This window comes from Electrophorus electricus, chromosome 17 (genome assembly GCF_013358815.1).
Source record: "Electrophorus electricus isolate fEleEle1 chromosome 17, fEleEle1.pri, whole genome shotgun sequence".
In the NCBI taxonomy this organism is placed as follows: domain Eukaryota; kingdom Metazoa; phylum Chordata; class Actinopteri; order Gymnotiformes; family Gymnotidae; genus Electrophorus; species Electrophorus electricus.
The window spans coordinates 12,519,492-12,542,803 of NC_049551.1; the positions used below are offsets into that span (position 1 = coordinate 12,519,492).

The 23,312-nt window shown below is 49.8% G+C and overlaps 1 protein-coding gene across 4 annotated transcripts in view; it reads left to right on the forward strand.

Annotated features, from left to right (window-relative positions):
- uvrag (UV radiation resistance associated gene) overlaps positions 1-23,312 on the forward strand; it is a 72,631-nt gene that overhangs the window by 7,347 nt on the left and 41,972 nt on the right. For 3 of the 4 annotated variants that reach the window (XM_035535563.1, XM_027029229.2, XM_035535565.1), the window contains 8 exons: positions 2,226-2,300; positions 2,481-2,563; positions 10,738-10,843; positions 13,751-13,877; positions 16,074-16,158; positions 17,572-17,659; positions 17,854-17,914; positions 20,207-20,372. In XM_035535563.1, coding sequence (XP_035391456.1) covers positions 2,226-2,300; positions 2,481-2,563; positions 10,738-10,843; positions 13,751-13,877; positions 16,074-16,158; positions 17,572-17,659; positions 17,854-17,914; positions 20,207-20,372 — 791 coding nt within the window. The remainder of the gene's footprint in view (positions 1-2,225; positions 2,301-2,480; positions 2,564-10,737; positions 10,844-13,750; positions 13,878-16,073; positions 16,159-17,571; positions 17,660-17,853; positions 17,915-20,206; positions 20,373-23,312) is intronic. The other variant, XM_035535564.1, reaches the window with a different exon arrangement.

A 23,312-nucleotide genomic window follows, 5' to 3' on the forward strand; every position in this document is an offset into this window, starting at 1 on the left:
GCAATTTTTGTAGTCATTTCTGAACATGACAGGCTGCAAAATCCAGGACATTTAACTTTAGTTTTGGGAATGAGTTCTTTGCAGCATCAGTTCTGTTTTGGGTGTGTTGTTTTGCACCATTGGCAGATTTCTTAACTCTGAAGGTGTCTAGCCAGATGGATTACACAGACTTCCACATGCTGGGTCTCAGTTTTATTTTTTAAATTAAAAACATTTCTCAGCTAGTCCACCGCCGTCTACTTATTATTGGCATTTAAAATTCCCAATGAATTGCTTACTTTTCCGTGTGGTTTGGTCTTACTTATCAGGTTTATGTTTGTATGGTTCCAAGTCTGAGATGTGTACTGATATATTTTTGTGTGTGTATCAGGGGGTTTGTTGAGCTGTTGGTAAATCTGGGGTAGCCTAGCTCAGGTCCACCTTTATAAAGGTGTGCGTGGGGGTCACATGTTTAAATATTTCCAGGATCAGATTTTCCCTTTTCCGCATCCTTTATAATGAATAGATATGTTTCTCATTCTGCCATGCATGCACTGTTTGTATAAACTTTTAAGTTCTTTTGTTTTCACTCAAAACTCTGCACGCAAGGACTCATTTGGTTGCTGAAACCATTTCCCATAATCAAGATTTGTAAGCGGACCTCACACTTCACTGCTCTAAAGAGCAGTTGGCTTAACCATTGGTTCAAATGCTTTTAAGACCAATTCGAATTGGAATCTTCATCTTAAATGTTTCGTTTTCTGGTGCGGAAAGCTCTTTGCGTTTTGTCCTGATGATCCGCAACAATGATGGGCAGGGTTGCCTTCATTTTGTGCCTGACCTAAATGTGTGACCTGGATCCTTTATGAAATCTCACGAGTTCACTCTGGTTCGGGCGTTTTCAGTGGCGTTCAGGGCCCCGGGTGCAGCACTGCTGCTCTGGCAGGCGCAGAGTCCGCTGCTAAGCCCCTGTCAGGAGGGGACACCACAACCAGGCTGTCTGCGTTATCAGACCAGCTGACGTCTCTGCCAGTTTGTCTGTATAGTTGTTGGAGCTGGGCGTGAGCAGGGGCCCTCTTGCGCTCCGCGCTCCTGAGAGAAGAATTCTGCTCATTTACTGGCAATTTTTTAATGCCGCACATCTCTGTAGATGTCGTTTGCATTTGGTCATATGTTTGAGTATTAGTGTGTTTTTTCTGGTGTCAAAAGCAAACTTTGTGTTTAGCATCTCAGTTGTGGTGATTTGTTAAATATCCAATTTGACTTCTACCAAAGACATTGCGCTTAATAGGGATGTTTTAGAATGCTTGAATTTAAAGTGCTGCACAGAATCTCCTCCATATTCCTGCTCCCCCGTGCCTCAATAAGTGCTGGTGTTGAGCTTCTCTCCGGTTTTGAAGATTGAACTTATAAGTCCTTGATTCCATGTCAGGGAAGTGACACCTGCTCAGAACCAAAGGAGAGGGTCTCTCAGTGGCAGGAGAAACGTCTCACTTGTATGTTTTAGTGTCACGAGCGACTTTATTTGGTTTTATTCCCCTCCCCTGCCCAGTAATTGTAGTGGGTCTGTGTGATGGTGCGTGGGCACCCTGCAGGAGGCGCACACAAACAAACACACACACACACACACACACACACACACACACACACACACACACACACACACACACACACACACACTTGTCCCAATCATCCACCTATTAGTTATTACATGGCTCAATTGTTCTCCACACTATTTAAGCCCACAGGTTCCCGCTGTCCTGCGTTTATTCTGCACACTGAACTCTTCCCGGTGCACTGTCAGCTTTTTTTTGGCCCGAGTTCTCGAGGCCAGCTGTCGCGGAGAATAATAATCTCTCACTCACCTCTTGCTCCCTGCTGGCCGCCAGCGTCACAGTTAGGAGATCTTCAATGGACAATTCTATTGGCTTTATTTAGAATTCATGTGGAATTTAAATGTATTTGTTAAGTGCTTGGACATTATTTGTCCTTGTGTCTTTTTTGTCTAAATTGTTGTAATTTCCCCAGAATTGTTTTTGTTTGTTTTTTTTCCTTCATTGAGAACTCAGTGAGTTTCAGCTATTTGTGTTTTTTGCTTCCTTGCTTCTGAGTCTGTGTTTATATTCCTCTCTCCATTCATCTTTTTCTCCATCCATCCGTCCTTCTCTCTCTCTCTCTCTCTCTCTCTCTCTCTCTCTCTCTCTGTATCCATCTCTCACCCCCTCTCCCCTCTTTTTCCTCCTCAGATCCGGTCCAGGTATCCGAACGAGATCATATTTGGACTAAATGATGGCTACTACACAGCCGACTTTGATCTGAAGGTACCACCCGATGCTGTCCTTTAAACCTTTAATTGCACATAACAGCATGTCGGTTCTTCCCTCTTTCTTGCCTGTCGTTCTGGCGTGCTTTCTCAGAGCTCTGCTCCACACCTCCGATTTCCTCCCGAGGTGGCATGGGCTTCTGAACAGCGTTTGTTTTCTGTCTGTCCCTCCCCCAAGGACAACTCGGAGCGAAAGAAAAGCATGCTGCAGGTTGACCAGAGCTCTGTGAGAAACTCCTACAGCGTCTTCTCTCTCCTGAGGTACGTGCGGCTGAGGGTCAGCCCTCGCTAAAGCGGCGCACCTGAGCACTGGTTTCAAGTACCGACTTGTTGGTTCCCCCCCCCCCCCAACATATTTACACATTAAACGTCGTTTTCCTTTCAAAGTAAGCCAAATGTTGTCAATATTTACTTTTCACTCGGATGTCTTCAATGCCAAACAGGTGGGATGCGTAATATTAACCAGTCATGTCATGTCCTGCCCCCCAACACCTGGCGAAATTCCTCTCAGATATCCTGTTTTACTCAGAAATATGGCAGATTGGGAAATTGTCCTGTTGTAATCAAATCAGAACTGAGTGCTCCCCTGTTGTGGTTACAGGGTGCGTACTGTGAGTGCTATCTCATGAGCAGCTGAGGTCAAAAAGTGAACACAGCTTAAACAAGGCAATTCCACTAAGCGGCGAAACGGTGTGTCTGCGTCACCGGTGAAATGGTCATATCTGACCCTTGCAGGGTTATGACGGCATCGTGAGCTGTATTCAGCCAGGTCTGTCTTATCTCTGTGCCAGAGGTGACCCAAGGTTGTAAAGTCACTGCGTAAAAGAAGAGACATCAGGGGTAAGCGTTTTAAAGCCTGGCTTTTTAAAGCAAACTGCTCCAACGCTTCTATAGGGACTTGGTCCACTTTCATCCTGCTGTAGCGGTGCTGCTCCTCCAGATGGCAGCATTGTACTTGGCATTGAACTGGGCATTCTTCTTTGGTAAGTGGAAGCCCAGCAGAGTTTATCAGTGATATCCTGCTTGGATGTGGTTTACACAAAGACATGAAAAATAGACCAACAGACCTCAAGGGAAGGTGTTGCCTCAACACGATCAGCTTTGTCTGGTTCGACTCACACCCACACCTTGTTTAATTTAAAGGTTACGGCGAGCTCTGGTTTGGGAATGTCTCACAGCGTCTCATCTTGCCTCCTTCTCATCATTCTCTCTCTCTCTCACTCTCTCTCTCCATCTTCTTTTGCTTTTAGGGAATCTCTCTTGCCCTGGGTTGTTAAAGGCATGGAGTGTGAAGGTTGTGTAGTCTTGTGGGGTGTGTAGTCCATCACTGGGTCTAAATCGGGCCTGGAGCGTAGTGGTGGTCGATCCCTGCTTCTCCTTTTGAGCTCATTTCAGCCTCCGCCTCTGTCTTCACAACCCGTTTGAGATGTTTTTGAGCTCACTTCATCCCCTTCCTCTGTCTGCACGACTCGTTTGGGCTGTGTAGTTTTTTTTTTCTGCCAGGAACTTTATAGAAATTATTTAGTTTTTGTGTGACGTGGAGAGCCGCTGGTCCGTGACCCTTAGAAGGCTCGGGCTCTGCGCTTTCTTGGACCGTAATGGACGAGGGCGGGTGTGGTTGTTATCGGCGCTGCGGAAGCTGGTATTTTTCATTGATGCCAGCGAGCTATCGGTTTTCCTGAGCCTGATGCATCATCGCAGCTACCCCGCAGGGCCGACAGGGAGGGAGAGTCCCTCCCTGGTTCGGATCATTAACCAAAGGACCGGCAGATGCTGTTACCGTTTATTAATCAAGACGGCATTACGATGGGCCATCAGTCAGAGCACAACGTTGGGCCGTATCGTTAATCACAGGACACCGTTAATGTGTATCGTTAATCTGGGAACGCCGTTAGTGTTGGTAATTGGAAAACAGCATTAAAAATCATCATCAGTCAGAATGGTATTACAACGTATTGTTAATCAGAACACTGTTACAATGTCCCGTTACCGAGAGCTCTGTCCAGTGTTGGCGTATCGTGGGTAAGAGCGCCGTCCCGTATTAGAGTACCGTGGATGAGAACAGCCATGTCTGGGAGGGCAACATCTGGCATCTCCGGGTGAGCGGCTGAGTTATTTACCAGTGACTGTTACGGAGCTTCAGAAAGGAAGGGGGATCCATCGTTCACTCTTACGGTTTCCGCGTGTTTCCGTACGGGAGCGCGTGTGCGTTTGAGACAGGACAGGTGATGGGAGGAGATCTGACAGGTTTGTGCCCATCATCATTCTTTCATGATGGAAACATCTTGTGATGGTTTACAGGAGAGTCTCTCGCCGGCCTCGCTCCATCTCGCCAGCTTGGCAGTTGTTCATCATAGCTGAAATACTTTGGTCAGGAGCCAGAGCAAAACGTATCAATCATCTGATTCACTGATCCGTCTGATTCACTGATCTAGTTAGAGTGGTGATTCATTAGCTCTGTGAATCCGATGGATCAGAGAGTAGAGTGCTCGTTTCTTGAAGGTAGTGGTACAGTTGAGTAAAGTTTAATTAGCATATTAGCTAACTGACAACTCACCGTGTAATAATTTCATTGAGGTTTCAGTCTTGTTTCACATGATTCTCACAAGTGATATTTCATCTTCAGCCTGCTCATATATCAATTAGTTTATTTCCTGTTCAGTTTAAATAATTGGAGCTCCGTGCTGAAAGCTAGCATGTGGGTTTGGCTCCTCTTCCTGTACAGCAGGCCCGGAGGCAGTGGGCGCCATGGCGACGTGCCTTTCCTGCCCTTTACGCGGGTGAGTGGGAGCGCCTGGATGCGCGTCAGGTTGCGGTTCTGGACCGGATTAACACATTTGCGTCTGAACGGGTCCCGTCCAGACCCTCTGGCACTGCAACGCAGAGTGTGGAGCCCAGGCACGGTCTCTCGGGGCCCCCAAGAATGAAAACAAACACAGTCTGTCTGTGGGGCGCATGCGTCAGAGTGCCGTCCTGCGGGGCAGTAAAGTCATCACTGCCCCTGTGAGGGTGGCGGAACTCTGGCCTGGGGTCAGAGCTCCATCCGCCGCTGCGATGTTAGTCATTAGACTCTAAAGACGTCCTCTGCTCCATAAACACTAAGCCAACACTGAACCCCCGCTGAGACGACTGGGAGTTCAGGTCTGTGATCAAGTTTTTGTCTCTCAAACCTTGCTGAATCCATCAGTCTGGGCAGGTGACGCTGGTTCCAGCGTGGCGCTTATGGACCGGTGAGATGGTAGATGTGCGTGAGCCCTCGGTTTTCTTTCTTACCTGCACGGGAAGTGTTTATGCAACGTTTTCAGGGTTTGGGTGGATCTGGGTCCTAAAGGGTTTGGGTTTGGGTTTGAGCTGTAGTGTCGGTCTTTGATCTGCTCCTGACAGCTGTATTTCTGCTCTTTAAAAGCGGGTACAAACCACTCTCCTCCTCCGCAATGCCTTTGATCTTGTTACGCTCCAGCAAGCCTCTCGTCGGTCTTTCTCCCTCTCTCTCTCTCCCCCTTTTCTTCCCTATATTGCGTATAATTGTGTTGTGGGATGATCTTGAACTCATTCTTCCAGCAGAACGTGACCTGCACATTAGAGAGACAGTAGAGACATGACCATGTTCAGTGTTCCTGGAGCTGGAGGACTGTGAGGTTTCAGCAGGGATGCGTGCAAGGCCGCTGGCTAGCCCGGGAGCTATTGCTGTGAGCCTGGCTGCCCTGGTCAAGCGCAGGCGTCTGCCTGACAGTCTCAGTCCAGACGGGCACGCTCCACAAACAAACAAACGACAAGAAAATAAATGCAAAGAGAGGTCCCAGCCGTCACCGTGACGACTGTACATTAAGCAAGAGAGATGGACTCCAGCCACGTCTGACGACGGCCTGCACACGGCCTGAGGTGGATTGGGGTTTGGCTTATTTGTGCGGTATTTGTGATTAAGAGTATTGTCACGCAGCTAAAGTGTCTTTATGAGGACCCGACTTACAAGTGTGTCTGCACACGGCCTGAGCCGGCTGAATGAACTTGGAAAAGCACTCACGGATTTGGTGCATGTGGCAGTCACACTCTGTGCCTTTTATCACAGTGCGCGCCTACGCAAACAAAGCCCTAGCAGAGATGAGGGTGAGCTCGGGTCTGCCGCCAAGCACGAGAGCGCGCGAGCGCGCGCGTGCGCCGCTCACTCTCACCGAGCGGACTGGCACGTTACACACGCAGACCCTCGGGCTCAGCGTGAGCATGAGGTCAGTTTTTTATTCCTTCGGGAGCCTGTGTTTTTGCCTGGAGCGTCTTCTCGAGAGCACGAGCGGTAAATGATGGCGAAGGTGTAGAGAGGCAGCGCTGGCGGTGCTGTTTCAGCTCGTGGTCGGAAGACTCGCCGCCCGCAGGGTGGAACACGGCAGATCGGACACATTCTCAACTTATCAGTCCACTGCAGATGGAGAACACGGGTGTGTGTGTGTGTGTGTGTGTGTGTGTGTGTGTGTGTGTGTGTGTGTGTGTGTGTGTGTGTGTGTGTGTGTGTGTGTGTGTGTGTGTGTGTGTGTGTGTGTGTGTGTGTGTGTGTGTGTGTGTTGACATTCTCCTGTCTGCACTGTCTGAGCACCAGCTAGGGGTCCACTCTAGATGCTGCCGTGTTTTTTTTTGTTCGTTCTCACATCCTCGAGACGTGTTATTCTTCGGCATTCTTTTTAAAAAAAAATGTTTTAAGTGGGAGGCAGATACTCTTGTAACAGAATAATGCACAGTATGAAAATGGACAAACCCCAAATGAAGTGTGTGTGTGTGTGTGTGGTGATTGCGGAGTGTCCCAAATGTTCATAGGTAAAAGGGTTGTAGAGTCACAGCAAAGAAGGTTTGGTTTGTGTGTGTGTCTGTGTGAAGTGAATGAGTTAGTAATGGGAGGTGTGTGTGTGTGCGCACGAGAGAGTGCACATGTAAGTGAACTGAGTGGGTAATGGGAGGTGATGTCTGGCTGGGTGTAGGGGTACTCCGTGTGGCTCACTGCTCAACCCTCTACGTCTCATCACTGCCACGTGCTAGGAAGCGACACGCTGTCCTGAAAATGAACGTCTGGAAAATGCCACTTCAGGCCAAAACCACGAAAGTTACCGGCTGTTGAGAAACAAACAATTGCTAACTGATGATTCTCAAAAAATAGGACTGCTGTTATTTTAGGTTTGTTGGTGTGATTGTGTTTTGATCTAAGGTGTATATGTGTGTTTGTCGGCGTGATTGTGTTTTGATTCAAGGTGGTTGCGTGTTTTGCATTTGTTTGCATTCGTGGGTTTCTATGTAACCCCTCCATGCCCCCCTGATTGGCTGACTAGCAGCGGGCGGTGCGCTGATAAGCGCTCAGAAATGCGTGAAATGCGATAACCGCCGCTCACCGGGGCGGGGGGGGGACCGCCTATCGGATTCCTTCGTCTCGGTCACCACAGCGATAAAGCTGTCAAATGAGACTGGGCTTGATGTTTGCAGGTAGTATCAGCACGGCACATCGCTTAAACTCTAACGAGAGGACAGTGGAGCTGAGGTAGATGTCAGCAGGAGGCGCGAGGCACGTGGAGGTGGCAGACTGGCCTTTTCGGTTACTCCTGAGACATATAAAGGAACGTCCACGCTCCCCGAAAGACGTGCGCGGGCGTTCTGAAAAGCTTCCTGAAGGTGAAGGCTGGTCTGAAAGTGGGTGTGTAGGATGCTGTGTTTCAGCGTCACAGCGTGAAGATCAGAGCAAGATGGCGCTGGGAGTTATCGCTTCTGCCGATGTTAACACGTCTGGGGAGAGGAAAATGGGTGGGTGGGTGGGTAGGTTGGCAGTGTCAGGGGAGCGGTGGCTAAAATCTGGCGGCATAAGGACACTGAGCAGCCTTGTGTCCTGGCTGGATTAGGACACTAAGCATCCGGAAATCGAAGCTGAGGAACTCTTGAATATCAGGAGTGCAGGACCTTGGCAGGCACGCTGTGCGTGTTGAAAGTTATAGCCTGTTCTACAACACCGTGACGATATTGGCTTTGACCACGTCTGTCAGCAAATCCTTTTTCCTTCACCAATCAGGACGATTTGCGTTTAGCTCAGATTCTGCCAGTAACCGCACCAATGAGAATCATGCGCTGTGATGTCATAACACCTAGGGGTTTCCGAGGGGAAAAACCCACCAAGGCACCCCACTCCGCCTGTGACCCCGTACTCTTTCTCAGCACTGGAAGGGCCGCCGCCGGAAGAGGAGGATTACAGGGAGGTGCAGAACGTGGCGGAATGGGAGACTGGCTGAAGGCAGCGGAGACGCGCCTCCTCTTAAAGCTCTGGCAGGTCTCTGTTCCTCTGGGTGGTTGCGTTGGAGCTCCTGAGGGAGGCAGCAGAACGGCGGGCAGACAGTTCAGGGGCTGTTAGCGCTGTAAACGTGTGCGTTGGCAGGCCGTGGGGGCTGTTACGGCTCTCGTGGGCGGGGCCTCACCGGGATCCATAAAGGTTGTTACGTGTGTTATTATTATGTCCGCAGTGGCAACCATATGCACTCCTGAACGTCCTTGCGGGACGGCAGGAAGAATGTAATAGTCCTGCAGTCAGTGAGGGGGAGAGAGAGAGCGAGAGAGAGCGAGAAACACCAAGAGGAAAGGAAGGAAGGAAGGAAGGAAGGCAGTAAAGGAGGGGAGCGAGTGAAGCCCCCCCCCGGAGTAAACAGAGCTAACGAGAAAAGCAAACTTTTAGCCGGACGCTCACGCGTACACACACACACATAGAGACAGAGAGAGCAGTTCAACCCCTCCACCCCAGCCATGTAGTGTGGCGAGCACACCCCCCCGCACCTCTCTCCAGGGTCCTGCTCCTGTCCTGCTCCTGTCCTGCTCCTGCCGGGTTCCTTTCCTGCTCTACGCAGGAATCTGGCAGCAGGATGTTGCTCCGAGATTGCGAAAAAGTGGGGATGTCTTTTGACTTGAGGTTCAGGATTGAATTTATTTATTTTTTGTCAGTATTTAAATATGAATGAATCACTGGAAAGATATTGGGGTTGTTGTTTTTTCCCTTCTGTGTTTATTGCCAGCGCTTCTGACCTTCTCATAGTAGTATTTTCATGGGGGGGGGGGGGTATAGAGAAGGATGAAGGTGTTTGGTGTTTTGTGCTCTCTTCACTCTCAATATGTTACATTCTGCTGCACAATAGCCTGCCTCTCTCTCTCTCTCACCTCACGAGCGACTGCTCCGGTGGGTCAGACCATGTGCGAGAGCCGTATTAACCGGCTGATTGGTCTTTTATGCAGTTAGGGTTCAGAGGAAGCGTGGCCATGCTGGCCAGCTCTAAGACAAACAGGCCCTCACTCTTGTTTAGTGCTAATTGGCTTTGAAGAGTGAAGAGGCGTCTGGGTTGAATATGACTCGCAGCGCTGTTTACATTACAGAGGGAGCCCTTTGTTCTTGCCGCCGAGTCTGATGAAGAAGAACACGCGGGTAACCGACACCGCAGGAGTGTACGGTAAAAAAACAAACACACGTGCGTCGCCATGGTAACGTTTTAACCATCTCCATGGACTCGTTTAACCTGATATAGCTATTCTCTGTGCGTTGGTGCACCCTTGGGGCGTGGCTGACCTCGGGGTGGTCTCTGTGGTGTAGCCTGGCTGACCTTGGGGTGGTCTCTGTGGTGTAGCCTGGCTGACCTTGGGGTGGTCTCTGTGGTGTAGCCTGGCTGACCTCGGGGTGGTCTCTGTGGTGTAGCCTGGCTGACCTCGGGGTGGTCTCTGTGGTGTAGACCGGCTGACCTCGGGGTGGTCTCTGTGGTGTAGCCTGGCTGACCTCGGGGTGGTCTCTGTGGTGTAGACCGGCTGACCTCGGGGTGGTCTCTGTGGTGTAGACCAGCTGACCTCGGGGTGGTCTCTGTGGTGTAGACCGGCTGACCTCGGGGTGGTCTCTGTGGTGTAGCCTGGCTGACCTCGGGGTGGTCTCTGTGGTGTAGACCGGCTGACCTCGGGGTGGTCTCTGTGGTGTAGACCAGCTGACCTCGGGGTGGTCTCTGTGGTGTAGACCGGCTAAGACTTGGTTTGTTAGGCCTCAGCCAGCTACAAAAACATGGCTGTCACTAGCTCATCTTACATCACTTTTGTTTCCTTCACATCTGTGTGTGTGTGTGTGTGTGTGTGTGTGTGTGTGTGTGGTCTTTGTCTTCGAAGAGTCCAGTTGCTTTTATATCAGAGCTCTACTATTACATAAGTATTTGCTGCTCAAGTTGTAATGAAGTAATGTCTCTGATTTTCAGTGGGAGAATGTGTTCCTTGAGTAATGACCTGCATCTCTCTCTCTCTCTCTCTCTCTCTCTCTCTCTCTCTCTCTCTCTCTCTCTCTCTCTCTCGCTCTCTCTCTCTCTCTCTCTCGCGCTCTCTCTCTCTCTCTCTCTCTCTCTCTCTCTCTCTCTCTCTCTCTCTCTCTCTCTCTCTCTCTCTCTCTCTCTCTCCAGACTACACACAGCCCAGAGGGTAATCAAACAGACGCAGGTCACGGTGCAAAACATCGGCAAAGAGATCGAAGAGAAACTGCGGGCGACGGCCAACTCCACGGACCGGGTGAGACGCCTGACGCGTCCGGCACAGCAGCCCCAGTGCCAAGCCAGCCCATAGCTGAGACTCCGGGCTTGGAGTAAATCCGTACGGCCCGTCTCCTGAGAGATGTTTCTGGCCGGGCGAGCCTGAAGGCAGGAAGTTGGTGTCAAGCTGTGGTGTATCTGCGTGTCAGGGCTAGAGCGGTACAGTTCCCTCAGTCTGGGTACAAAATAGACAGCCCCTAAAGTCCTAGCAGTCCTGGGTGTTGAATGTTTTTAGAGTAGCCTGGTTTCCTGTGAGCTGGCTGGCAGTGTGTACACACACGTTGGGTTGTGTGTGTGGGGGGGCAGAGAGCCAGCTTGGCTCTATAGTAACCAGCTGTGCAGGATGATGGGGTAGCCAGCGTCCAGAGTATGTGTTTTGCGGGGTCTTGTATTACACTGGCCATGCGTTTGGGTGGAGGTCGGGTCTTGTACGCGTCCGAGTGTTGCGTCCTGTTGTGGGTGGAGGCTGTGCCCTGTGCTAAGGTGGATATCGGGGGACTCAACGTGGGCTCTGAAGCGCCTCCCCAGGCGTTCTGTCCCGCGGTGACCTTCAGGGGCCAAACCCACAGAGGAAAGGAAGTGTGTTTGGAATTTTGGGGAGCTGGTGGTCTGCACAGCTGTGGAAGCAACGTTGGAACGTTGGAGTGTTTCAAGTAAACAACATACTTCAAAACCCAGAACTCCTGCTCATGACAGCACCTCCTCTAAGTCTAAACATCACATACAAATCTCTCTCTCTCGCTCTCTCTCTCTCTCCCTCTCTCGCTCGCTCTCTGTCTCTGGTTGATAAAGCACATAAACTTTTTGAACTTTTCTGTGCTCTTGTAACACGTGCACACACACACACACTCTGGTATGCTCTCCTGCAGTATATGCATTCGGTACTGAGGATCTAAGATCGTGGGTGTACGCAAGACCCTCTTGGTGGCCATTTTTAAAACCATAAAGGTAGTCCAGTTGCCAGAGCCACATGTGCTGGGTTTTTGTTAGCATTAATGCTAGGCCGAGAACTAGCCCTGGCGCTGCTGCAGGCGCAAGCTAGCCCAGACTACACACAGCCCAAGTACTAGCCTGAATGCTAAGCCAAACAGCTAACCCGAGCGCTAGCCCGAACTCTCGCCTGTGGTCCGGGCTTGTCCAGCTCTCTAAGGTTCCATGCTTTTAAACAGGATTGGGCTTCAGCTCTGGCCATGCAGGTGGAATAACTGCCCTTCTGCTCCCATTACTGTGGAAACAAGCTGAACTCTTACACTGGCTCTCCCTCGCTTGCTTCTCTCTCTCTCTCTCTCTCTCTCTCTCTCTCTCTCTCTCTCTCTCTCTCTCTCTCTCTCGCGCGCGCGCGCGCACACACACCGCTGTTCCTTGGACCTTGTTAAAGGTGCCGGACGTTCCAGGGCTGTATGTGCGCTCATCCTGCTGGCTGTGAAGTCAGTTTGGAAATCACCCAATGGTGCAAACACACTCCCCGTCTGGCTGTGCTTTTAGGAGTCGACCTGTAGTTTGTACAGTGTTTCGTCCATGAGGTGTTTGTTTGTATGTGTGTATGTGTGTGTTTCGTGCCTAAGGCAGTGGAAAGTGGCACGCGAGTGTGACTCTCAGCCTGGTGTATGAGGGTAAAGGTGCTGTTTGGATGGAGGCTCTATCAGTTCCCTCTGAGCATCTCTCTCTCTCTCTCTCTCTCTCTCTCTCTCTCTCTCTCCCTTCTCCAGCCGAACTGATTAGAGACCCGAGATGGTCTCCTTGATCGGGCTGTCAATCACCCCCCCCCCCACGTGTCTGAGAGGGGCAGAGAGACTGTGAGAGAGCGAGTGTGTAAACCTGCATCACTGCGCCATGTGTCCAGGTTTTTGTCCTTCATAAATGTGCGCGTGCGTGCTAAAACACACACTCGGGGGTCCTGGCAAACGCGCACCTCTGCGCTCAGGAACAAAGACTGATCTGTTGATCAAGCAGCCCCCTGGCTGGTTAGCCTTCATAGTGGCGGATTACGATAGTCATCGCCGGACCAGATCAAAGAGCTCAGCAGAAAAGATGACCTTCCCCTTTATCTGCATCTCTTTCTCTCTTCCAGTCTTTTACACTCTCTTGCTTTTTCTCTGCCTCGTTCTCTGCTGTCGTTTGTCTGGGTTTTCCTCCATGCCTGCTGCATCCCTCTTGCGAAGAGGGAGAGGGAGAGAGAGAGAGAGAGGCAGGCCATTTCTCTGTTTAACCTTAAGCGGGTTGCCAGTGCAACAGGTCTAAAGTGCATTTACGTTTACGGCATTTACACATAGAATACATCCTAGCCGGTGCACTGGGTTGGAGTCCAAGATACCATTGAGCTAGAATACCGGAGGTGAAGTGTCATTTAAAAAGGCCTTCGACATTTAAATTGCCATCATAATTCACATTCAGAAAAGGCGTTATTGTCCATCACATGACTGTAAATGTGGGCACACGCAGCATAACGCATCGAACACCCACTGTACTAAAATCATCTTAAATGATTCTTCTTTGCTTTACAAGCAAAAGAAATCAAATATTTTACAAACGTTCTCCCGTGCTATAGGTAGCTTAAATCAGCGCTCCCTAAGCCACGCGTATCTGCTCCGTCTGGGCATGCTTGTTTGAGTTTGGGGGTTTGACTTCCTTGGGCAGGCTTGTTTTTGGTTTTTCTCTTACCTCTCCGTAATAGATAAGTAGCTGCCAGTCAGACAGGGCAGGATTATCAGTAAGAGAGAGAGAGAGAGAGAGAGAGAGAGATATATATATATATATATATATATATATATATAAAATACGACCTAGTCTCAGAGTGTGTGTATCAACTCTGTCTCTCTCCCACCGCCCCCTCTGTGTGTGTGTGTGTGTGACTCTCTCTCTCTCTCCCTCGCCCGTCCGTCTGCAGAAGAAGGCACAGGAGGGCATGCGCTTGCGTATAGACGTACTGCGCAGCGAGCTGGAGAGGCAGAAGAAGGCTCTGGTGAAGGAGAGGGACACCCTGCAGAAGGAGAGAGCCCTGCTCCAGAGGAAAGGTGAGCGAGGCACGCTTCCCGCTGTGGCCTACGCAGCCCCACACACTCAACACACACTTGCAACTTTCTGAATCCCAGCCTGCTCTCGTGAACAGACTCGTGTTGCTCTGGAGGTAGGAGAGCTGCTCTGTGCTTTTACTCATTCTGCCACCACGCTTTGCTCTTCACTCCAACACACACGTTCGCCGTCGGGCCGATGAATGCGGCCGTTAATAAGCGCGTAAAGTGAGCGTCAAACACTGCACCCAGATCTCACAGCGCCCATCTCCCACACTCGCAGAGACTCGAAACATCTCACGCTGCTCCCTCCATCTTCTCCTCTTCTCTCTCTCTCTCTCGCTCTCGCGCTCTCTCTCTCTCTCGCACTTTCTCTCCCTCTCTCCGAATCACCCTCACTCATGCCGTATCACTGTTGCATGCATGCATGCACACACACACACACACACACACACACACACACACACACACACACACACACACAGTCAATGACAGCTGTTTAACACTCCTTGTCTCAGGATGTATTATATTTGAGCTTATACGTGAGGGTCCAAAAGCTTTTGAGTGTCTGTGACAAACAAACCCCCTTTAAAGAAAGAAAGTACCTGTCTGGCCAAGAAGTTCTGAACCCCCCCCCCCACACACACACAGTGTGTAAAAACATACTAAACAAAAAAAAATTATTTTTTTGTTTGTTTAGTAATACACACGCACACAGAGCGCTCTTTCCCAGAGGCCTCTGCGATCTGTCCTGCGTCTCCTCGTTCTGCCCGTCTGGGCTTTTTGGAGCCGTTGTACTGTCACTACGGTTCAGCTCTGATAATAAACAGGTATGTGGCAGAGGAATTGCTCTCAGGATCTCCACCGTTTCAGCCTGTCTTCAAGCAGGAGGACGCAGCAATGACAGAAATTAGCTTAAGTGTAAACATGTGTGTATGCGTGCTTGTGTGTGAACATTGAGCATGTGTACGCATGACTGAGTGTATTGTAGACGTAAATAAAGAAGTCACGTTTACAGCAGTGTGTGTGTGTGTGTGTGTGTGTGTGTGTGTGTGTGTGTGTGTGTGTGTGTGTGTGTGTGTGTGTTCTGTCACATATCCAGCTGTGTTCTCCCATGTACAGGTGCGGTGTAGCGTATCTCTTCTGCGTGCTGTAAATGACCCCCGTTAAAGTGACGTGACCGTAGAATTAATAGCAGTTTGGCCCCTTTTTGTTCTGGTGCTGCACAGATCAGAGGCCCATAAATGTCAATGCCCGAGTTAGCAGTCCACACACACACACACACACACACACACACACACACACACACACACACACACACACACATAAAATTAGAGTGTGGTCACCACCAAACAGCAGGAGACCCGCTGTGCTCTTCTGAGCTGGAGAATGGTTGAGTCGAATTGAAGTAAGAATTTCTCGGATTTGTCCATCGTCCTTCCGTCCTGTCTTTAGCGATGAGGAGGACGAAGGCGAAGCTTCGGGTCTGTTCTGAAGGCTTCTGCAACGCTGCTGTCACCTGCCGTCTGGACCCCTCCCCCAGACCCCCTGCTACCCCGCTGTGGACCGCAGCTGTGTTCGCAATGCGTCACCCGCGTGGGGCGGACGTACGGCCGGGACGCCGCGTGCGGTTTGAGGTAGACGGGGATGGCGTTTAAGCGGTGCCGACCCCACAGGCCCCGCTAATCTACTAATGTCAGCCAGCTGCGCTGTTTGTGCACGTCCCGTGTTTGCTACCGCGCGGCCCCGTGGTCTGTGTACGCACGTGACCGGAGACGTTGCGAACTGCTCGCAGACGGGAGACGGGAGCGAACTGTTGAACAGGGCGAACCGTTTTAGAAAGAACAAAGTCCAAACTTGAGCTTTAATTTCTGCTAAAGGCATGGTGTGTCCTTATTTTCTTAATAAACAAAGCGTCTTTGCCAGCTTCTTTGGATTCTCGTCAGCCTTCCGAGTCTTTAGAACAGCCCTTTTTTCCCTTTAATTTAGGTGGTTGTTGATGGAGAGGAAATGTTTTTGTGTGTTTGATTAAAGGTACGGCTGTTTAATAGCGTACCTACGCGCCTCCTCACCTGTGCAAATACCCATCCATCCTTTATTCTCTTCCTCTCTGACTCCTCCATCTCTCTCTCTCTCTCTCTCTCTCTCTCTCTCTCTCTCTCTGTGTTGAATTCTGCTGTTCTTTCTGGTCCTCCTCAGAGGAGGTGTTCTCCACCAAGCGCCAGAGGCTGGAGGAGGAGCGGAACTCTCTAGCAGACTTGCAGAAGGAGTGCACCGCCAAACGGTGAGGGCGTGTGTGTGTGTGTGTGTGTGTGTGTGTGTGTGTGTGTGAGAGAGCAACCTAGCATGCATGTCTGCATGTTTTGTAACCTACCATAGCCCACTAAACACTGCAACCTACTAAATACCACAACCCAGTACAGATCATAACCTACTTAACACTGTAATTAAGTGTTTTCAGACATAACTGATAGTGAACTGTTTACACTGCAAAGCCCTGAACACCAAAACCCAGTGACACACTCAGTCACGCCAGCCTTGCTGTTCACCAAAACACTTCATTATTGTGTGTCGGACAGAGAATCAGTAAACTGAGCTGTGTGTGTCGGGGAAGTACTGGGTGTGAGTGTACCTCAACTGTCTGCTTCTTAACTAACACGCTCACACACACCCACACACGCAACCCCTCCCTCTCATCCCCACCTACAATGTCAAAGTCAGTAGCTGTTTGGTTGGACATGAAAAACTAACTTTTCTGCAAACCCGTATACCTCATCTAGTTCAGGGCCTGACTGTGCCTCCCCCCTCCTTTTCTGGGGTAATGGTTTGTCCCATGTCAGCTGACAGGTGTGTTGTGATTGGGGTTATTCCCCTGCCGCAGGGGGGTCAGAAAGGAGGAAGCAGGGTGTAATTTTGTAGTTAAAATAATTGAGCTGCTCTTACAATTACCACAAGGTGCCTGATTTCAGAATTGGTGCGTTTGCAAAGCTGGCTTCCCAAAGCTGATATATAAACCTGCTGTTGAGCTACCAGGCTGTGTAGTCAGACAGCTGCCTCTCTATCAGTCTGGCATGGTTTGGTCAGGCCATGTGCTGAGTAAATGCTGTTCTGAATTACTGATTCACCCTGCCATGAGTACTAACTGGAGAATCACTGAATCACACTGTCTGTGGGACTCACTGTGGAATCGCTGAATCACACTGTCTGTGGGACTCACTGTGGAATCGCTGAATCACACTGTCTGGGGGACTCACTGTGGAATCGCTGAATCACACTGTCTGGGGGACTCACTGTGGAATCGCTGAATCACACTGTCTGGGGGACTCACTGTGGAATCGCTGAATCACACTGTCTGGGGGACTCACTGTGGAATCGCTGAATCACACTGTCTGGGGGACTCACTGGAATCGCTGAATCACACTGTCTATGGGACTCACTGTGGATTCATTGAATCACACTGTGTGACTAACTATTTTCTTTTTCTGTAAGATTCAGAGATTCTACAATCATTATAATTTAAACAAGTTACATTTGTTAAAGGGAAATAAAGAATGAATAAATCGGTAATTAAAATAAATCACAGGCAAAGAACAGAAATATTCTCAGTATATTTATGCCCCTATTTATTGTTAGAACGCAATAAAGCTGACTCCTACACGTACATGCGTGTGTGTGTGTGTGTGTGTGACTTTCACAGAGAAGTGTTTCTGAAGTCAAAGGCCCAACTCACCTTTCGCTGTCGTCAGCTGCTGTCAGAGCTCTCGTACATCTACCCCATTGATGTGGTGAGTCTCTCTCTCACACACCCACACACTTACCCTTACTAGCTTGTTGTCCTAGCAGGGTAGTTGTAGGACCACTGATGGCAGCCCCGGCCCCCCGGGGAGGGCTGACTGTGGTGAGGCGCGTGAGGAGTGTGTGGGTGTGTGTGCTGAACACTTTACCCCGTGTGGGCTGCTCTCCTCTGTCTTATTTACAGAACCATCAGTCAGACTACGTGATCTGTGGTGTGAAACTGCCAAACTCCGAAGACTTTCAAGGTAATTTTATTTAACACACAGTTTGACTGTCTGGCATGAGAGTGTTTAGTTATAGATTTTGTTTGTAATATGCATGCCAAGTGTGTGTGCGCGTGTGTGTGTGTGTGTGTGTGTGTGTGTGTGGGTCTGTCTGTCTCTCTGTGTAAAAAGTAAAGATCTTTATGGGAAACTCGAACATTTTGCATCTGAAATATAAATAATTGAGGCATCTGTGTGGCATTGTGATTTACTGCTGGTGTTTTAGGCCTTGTGACAACAAGTGTTGATGCTCTGAATGAAATGACGATTAGCCGTGTTCCATTTGGAAAGCGTTATTCATCCTGTTTCCTGCATGTGTCACCGTGTGTGTTGCGGAAAATCCGATTGGGATTTTCTCATGCAGGCAAGCGTGACTTCAAAGCACTCCTAGAAGGTAATAGAATCCAGGTTTAGGTACCCACCCACCCACCCATGTCTGTTTAAGTACATTCCAGTCAATTACACACAAGTCTCTTGCTTGCTCTGTTTATGACACATATGATTTTAATAATTTTATTTCATTTGGATTTCCACAAAAAAGCAAAGGAAAATTAGACAAGCCATTTTAAAAGTTCTTTGCAGACATAGTGACCCTTTTGTTTATATAGACACTAACACAAAAATCCTTTGCAAAGACCTAAAACGGTTATAGAAAGTTCATCTTTACACAGGGACAGATTTTTATGTAGACATCGAACTCTAGCAGAGATGGAGCAGTTCCCTCTTGGTTCTCCCGTTTGCCCAAACTGTGCAGTTTGAGCACACGGCCCCAGGACACGCCCCTCTAGACTGTTAGAGATTAGCATGCGCTTAATATGCTATGTGATAGTCAAAGATGTATTGAGCAACTGTTGTTCCAGAGGTCTCAGAGCTTGTTCCACGTCAGGCCTCGTCACGCCCCACGCCGGGCAGCTGGGTGCAGCAGGCCGCACCATTACAGTCACGTGACTGGACAGTCCAGTGAGGGTCAACCGCACTGCAGTCTCTCTAGGTTAGAAGAGATGTTTCTGGAACCTGTTTAACGACATTCAGAGGTGAGGAAACGGCACAGTAAAAATCTTCGATGGCCAGTGTCTGCTCCTGGCACCAGTATGAACCGTCAGTCTGTCCTTTGCCCAGTGAGCATTAGACCGATGACCCTCCTTCCCTGCATGGGACACTAGAGAGCTCGTGCGGTCGCTCTCTTTCTCTGCCCCCAGCTGGGCCAGGGCCCTGGGTCATGGTCTCCGGAGGTTAGTCCCACACAGCAGGCTGGCTCTCAGTGTTGGAGCGTTCTGCATGTGGGAATCGGAACCAGCTCCTTTCAGTTGCAGAAAACGGCTCCTGTGATTCCATCCAAACGTTCCGGAGGTAAAGACAAGTAAAACTTTACTGAGCACGTTTGTGGTGCAAAACAGGAAAAAAAAAACAACACACTGCATGTAGCTCCTTTTTTTAAAAGACATATCCGCTTGGTGCTTGTATCCTCTTCTTTGTAGTCTCTTAGCAACCAAATATTTTACGTGCACGTTTACTTTTTATTTGTGCGCCGTTAAATGTAGCCGCTCGGCCTTTTTACGTGACCATCGGCGCGATTGTGATTGTATGTGATTATTTTGGAAGCGCACGCTTAAGGGTTTGATTGCTAGGCTCCTTGCTAGGGCGTGCCTCCCCGCGCCCTCGTGCGTGCGTCGGGCCGCTTTGGAGATTTACAGACAGGCCCGGTCCACGCAGAGCCGCTCTGGAAAAGAACGTCTCCCGAGCGCCGCAAACGTAAACGTGGCGTTAGGGTTGGAGTGACCCGGAAGGGCAGAGGAAGGAAAAACCGGCCCCTGCAGCATTTTGAGTTTTTCATGAAACCTCAGAGTGTGCGTCTTCATTTCAGTAAGCGAGTCTGACTTTCAACTGCTGCAGGCTGTGCGCGTGTGACCCTCCGTGACCGGGCTGAAAAGCTCAGAACGTTCTAGAACCGAGGGCGCGAGCGGAGCGCTAGAGTTCTCAGCCAGCGGGTCACAGTAAGATGAGAATTGTGGGACTGCCGCTGTCTGGGCAGGGCCGCCGCCCTGAGAGGGTTCATGTGTTCGCTTGCCCTTGCACGCCCATCACCTCACCTGATTACCGGTAGGCCCAGGCAAGCCAGCCCCGGGGGAGACGCTATGACGCGTGGCGCCCTGGCCCTCCTTTCCTGGCAGACAGGGGCCCTGGTTCTGTTGCTCTGTGCTGTACCCTGGGGTTTCCCCTCCATTAATGGGTCCCTTTTCATTTTTTCTGTGTGTGTTCATTTCTTGATTACAGCAAAGGATGACGGAAGCGTGGCGGTTGCCCTGGGCTACACGGCTCACCTGGTGCTGATGATTTCCTGCTTCCTGCAGATCCCCCTCAGGTATCCCATCATCCAGCGGGGCTCTCGCTCGTCCGTCCGAGACACCATTACCGACAAGCTGATGGAGAAGGAGAGAGAGTAAGAGCCATCTTCGTTCTTGCGCTCGTCCTGCTGCAGATTGAAGGCAGATGTCCGTATAGCTTGCACAAGTCAATTTAATCAGTCAGTTCAACCAGTGTTATAAAGGTTCTATTACCAGTCACCTCAACGTCATCCTGTTAGACAGATCATTAGCCTGGATGACCGTGTGTTTTCACAGTCTTGCATTTCTCTAAAGATGAAAGATAAACCTTATGCCGCTTTTCAGTTGTTGCTGTTTTGTTTTTTTGTTTTTTTGTTGTTATTGTTGTTGTTTTTCCCAGTTTTTTGTAATGATTATTACAGAGATGAAGTGTGGCTTCACATGGAGCTCTCTGCGCTAGGTTTGACACAGGCCTGTGCGTGCATGCGTGCGTGCACCTGTATGATTGGGTGTGAGTGTTGTGAGGCTGCTGCTGTTAAACCCAGCTTACACACCAGGGTTTCTACTTTCATCCTCCTGCTCTGTCCTTTTTCTCTTCCTCTCTTTCATCTGTCTCTTCTCTTTCATCTGTCTCTTCTCTTTCATCTGTCTCTTCTCTTTCATCTGTCTCTCTGTAGATTCACTAGATTTGCCATTTGAGTGAGAGAGACGAATAACACACTCAAAATAAGCTCCATGAGACCGAAGCAAAGTCTCTCCGTGTGTGTGTGTGTGTGTGTGTGTGTGTGTGTGTGTGTCTTTGCTTAACCATATAAAGAAGTGCCGGCGTCTTCCTTCTGATTGGTCGATTACTGGCCTACCAAGGCTTGAGCATGTGACTCTGTACGGTGTCCTGCAAGGACCATGGCGTCTCTGGCCCTGTTCCTCACTGGAGCTCCTGTTCTCTCTGCACTGGCTCTTTATACCCATCCTGGGGGACCTGGGCCCGGCACGGCAGGGATGGGGTTCATCCGGAGCAAAGCTGCCTCTGGAATTTTCAGCACGGCAGCACCTGCACTTACTGCATTCATATGTCTTACTATATTTGGTCCCAGTGCGGCCGGAATGGCGTTTCCCATAGCAGAGCCCAACTCAAATACTCTCAGGATGCTGCGGTTTCTGGATCGTTCTATAAGGCACATAGCACTGTGTTACAGTTCACGTCCCGCGGGATGTCTCTCGGTCTGCGGATACACAGACCCTCATCCTCGGGCTGGCCTTTCTGGACGTGATGCTGTGGTTGCCATGGAGAGTGGTACACACATCTCGGGCATGGCCTGTGGGATTCTGAGACCATTTTGCTGGAAGCTGGCTTTCCCCTCCAATGCCTTTGTGTGTGTGTGTGTGTGTGTGTGTGTGTGTGTGTGTGTGTGTGTGTGTGTGTGTGTGTGTGTGTGTGTGTGTGTGTAACTAAGCTGAAAGCGGCTGTCGCTATGCGGTGATTACGGTGTCGTGGCGCACAAGGCCCCAGATATCTCACGCTCTCTCATTACTTAATGACAAGGGCAGCAAAGGTTGATGGGTGGAATCAGAAAGGCCTGCAGCCGAGCTCTCTGATGGGTGTGATGACGAGATGCATGCTGGGAGCTTTAACGCAGTACTCCGCCACGGGGTGGGCATGGCTGTGGGTGTGGCTTCCTCCAGGGGGGTGGGGGTGTGTGTGTGTGTGTGCGCGCGCGCGGGGGGGGGGGTGTAAAGAGTCATTTTTCTAATAATACAAACATGGACACATTCTCTCACACTCACACACACACACACAAACAGTTACTCACTGACTGACTCAGTCATTGGCTTACTGTCTCACTGACTCTGACTTTAGTGCTTCATAGCCAGTATCAACTCCAGAGTTTCAGACAGATGTGTGCAGTCGTGAGTCAGACGCTTGAATGTGATGAAACCAGTGGGTTCTAGACTAAATCTTGCAGCTCGGTCGTTTATTTAGAGCTGACGTTGCGTTTTAATGGTGAATTCAGTTCTGGGGTTGTTGAGTCTGGATGTACCCTGTACTGCGCGTGTGTGTGCGTGAGAAGCAGAGAGAGAGAGACAGCTCTTTGTTCTTGCGTGTTTAATAGCAGTGCTTCTGACCCAGGTAAGGAGTGTGTGGGTATTTGACTTTATTAAAAACGGTGTGCGAGTGTGTAGATTGATAAGGTGACTGAGGTCAGAAGGCTGTGTGCTGTGAACTGAAGCTCTACAGCTGTCTCATTAAGCGGGTGGGCGGGTGTGGGTGGGGGATCTTGCCCTACTCTGCTAATCACATACACACACTAACTGACCCACAGCGGTAAGCGTTGTACTTAGTTGGTTAGTTGGTTTCAGAATGTTCAGTATGAAAAAAAATTAAAACCTGCAGAAAGAAATTCCAGACTTACACGTTCACACAGGAACAGCTCACACTGAGAGACTCAGTTCATAATATAATATTTTCATTCAATTCAGAATTTTTTTTCCACTTTGTCCTGCACTAACAGCATCTGAGCTGATGTGGCTGTTGGTGGTTTGTCGTTTCCATAGCTACCATAGCCAGATACCTGTGCTGTTTTCCTGTAACTTGACTGTAGAGTTGTTCAGGAAACCTTGTATGGTGGCAGCGCAGCGTGACACAGACGCGCCGGTGCGAGGTCGAGTTCTGCTGGGCGCTGTAGCGATCGTTGGTGTGAGGTGATGCGCCGGTGGACATGGCGACAGTCATTATTTGTTTTATGGTCTTGTGCACAACCTGTAGGATCTTTCACTGAGCAGAGCTCATCTAGAGAGCAAGAAGATCAGAGAATGTTCCGAATCCAGAACTTCTCATCATCTCTAGAAAGTTCTGCATGGGATGATGCAGCTCCTGCTGCACACATTGCGCATGTTCAAGGCTTTCTGGAGGTAGTTTAATAAACCCGCGTTCCAGGCTTTCTGGAGGTAGTTTAATAAACCCGCTTTCCAGGCTTTCTGGAGGTAGTTTTTTGCTCGCTCTTTGCTCTGTTATTCTGCGTTGGACTACGGCCTATGTCCCTTTTCCCACTTCCCCT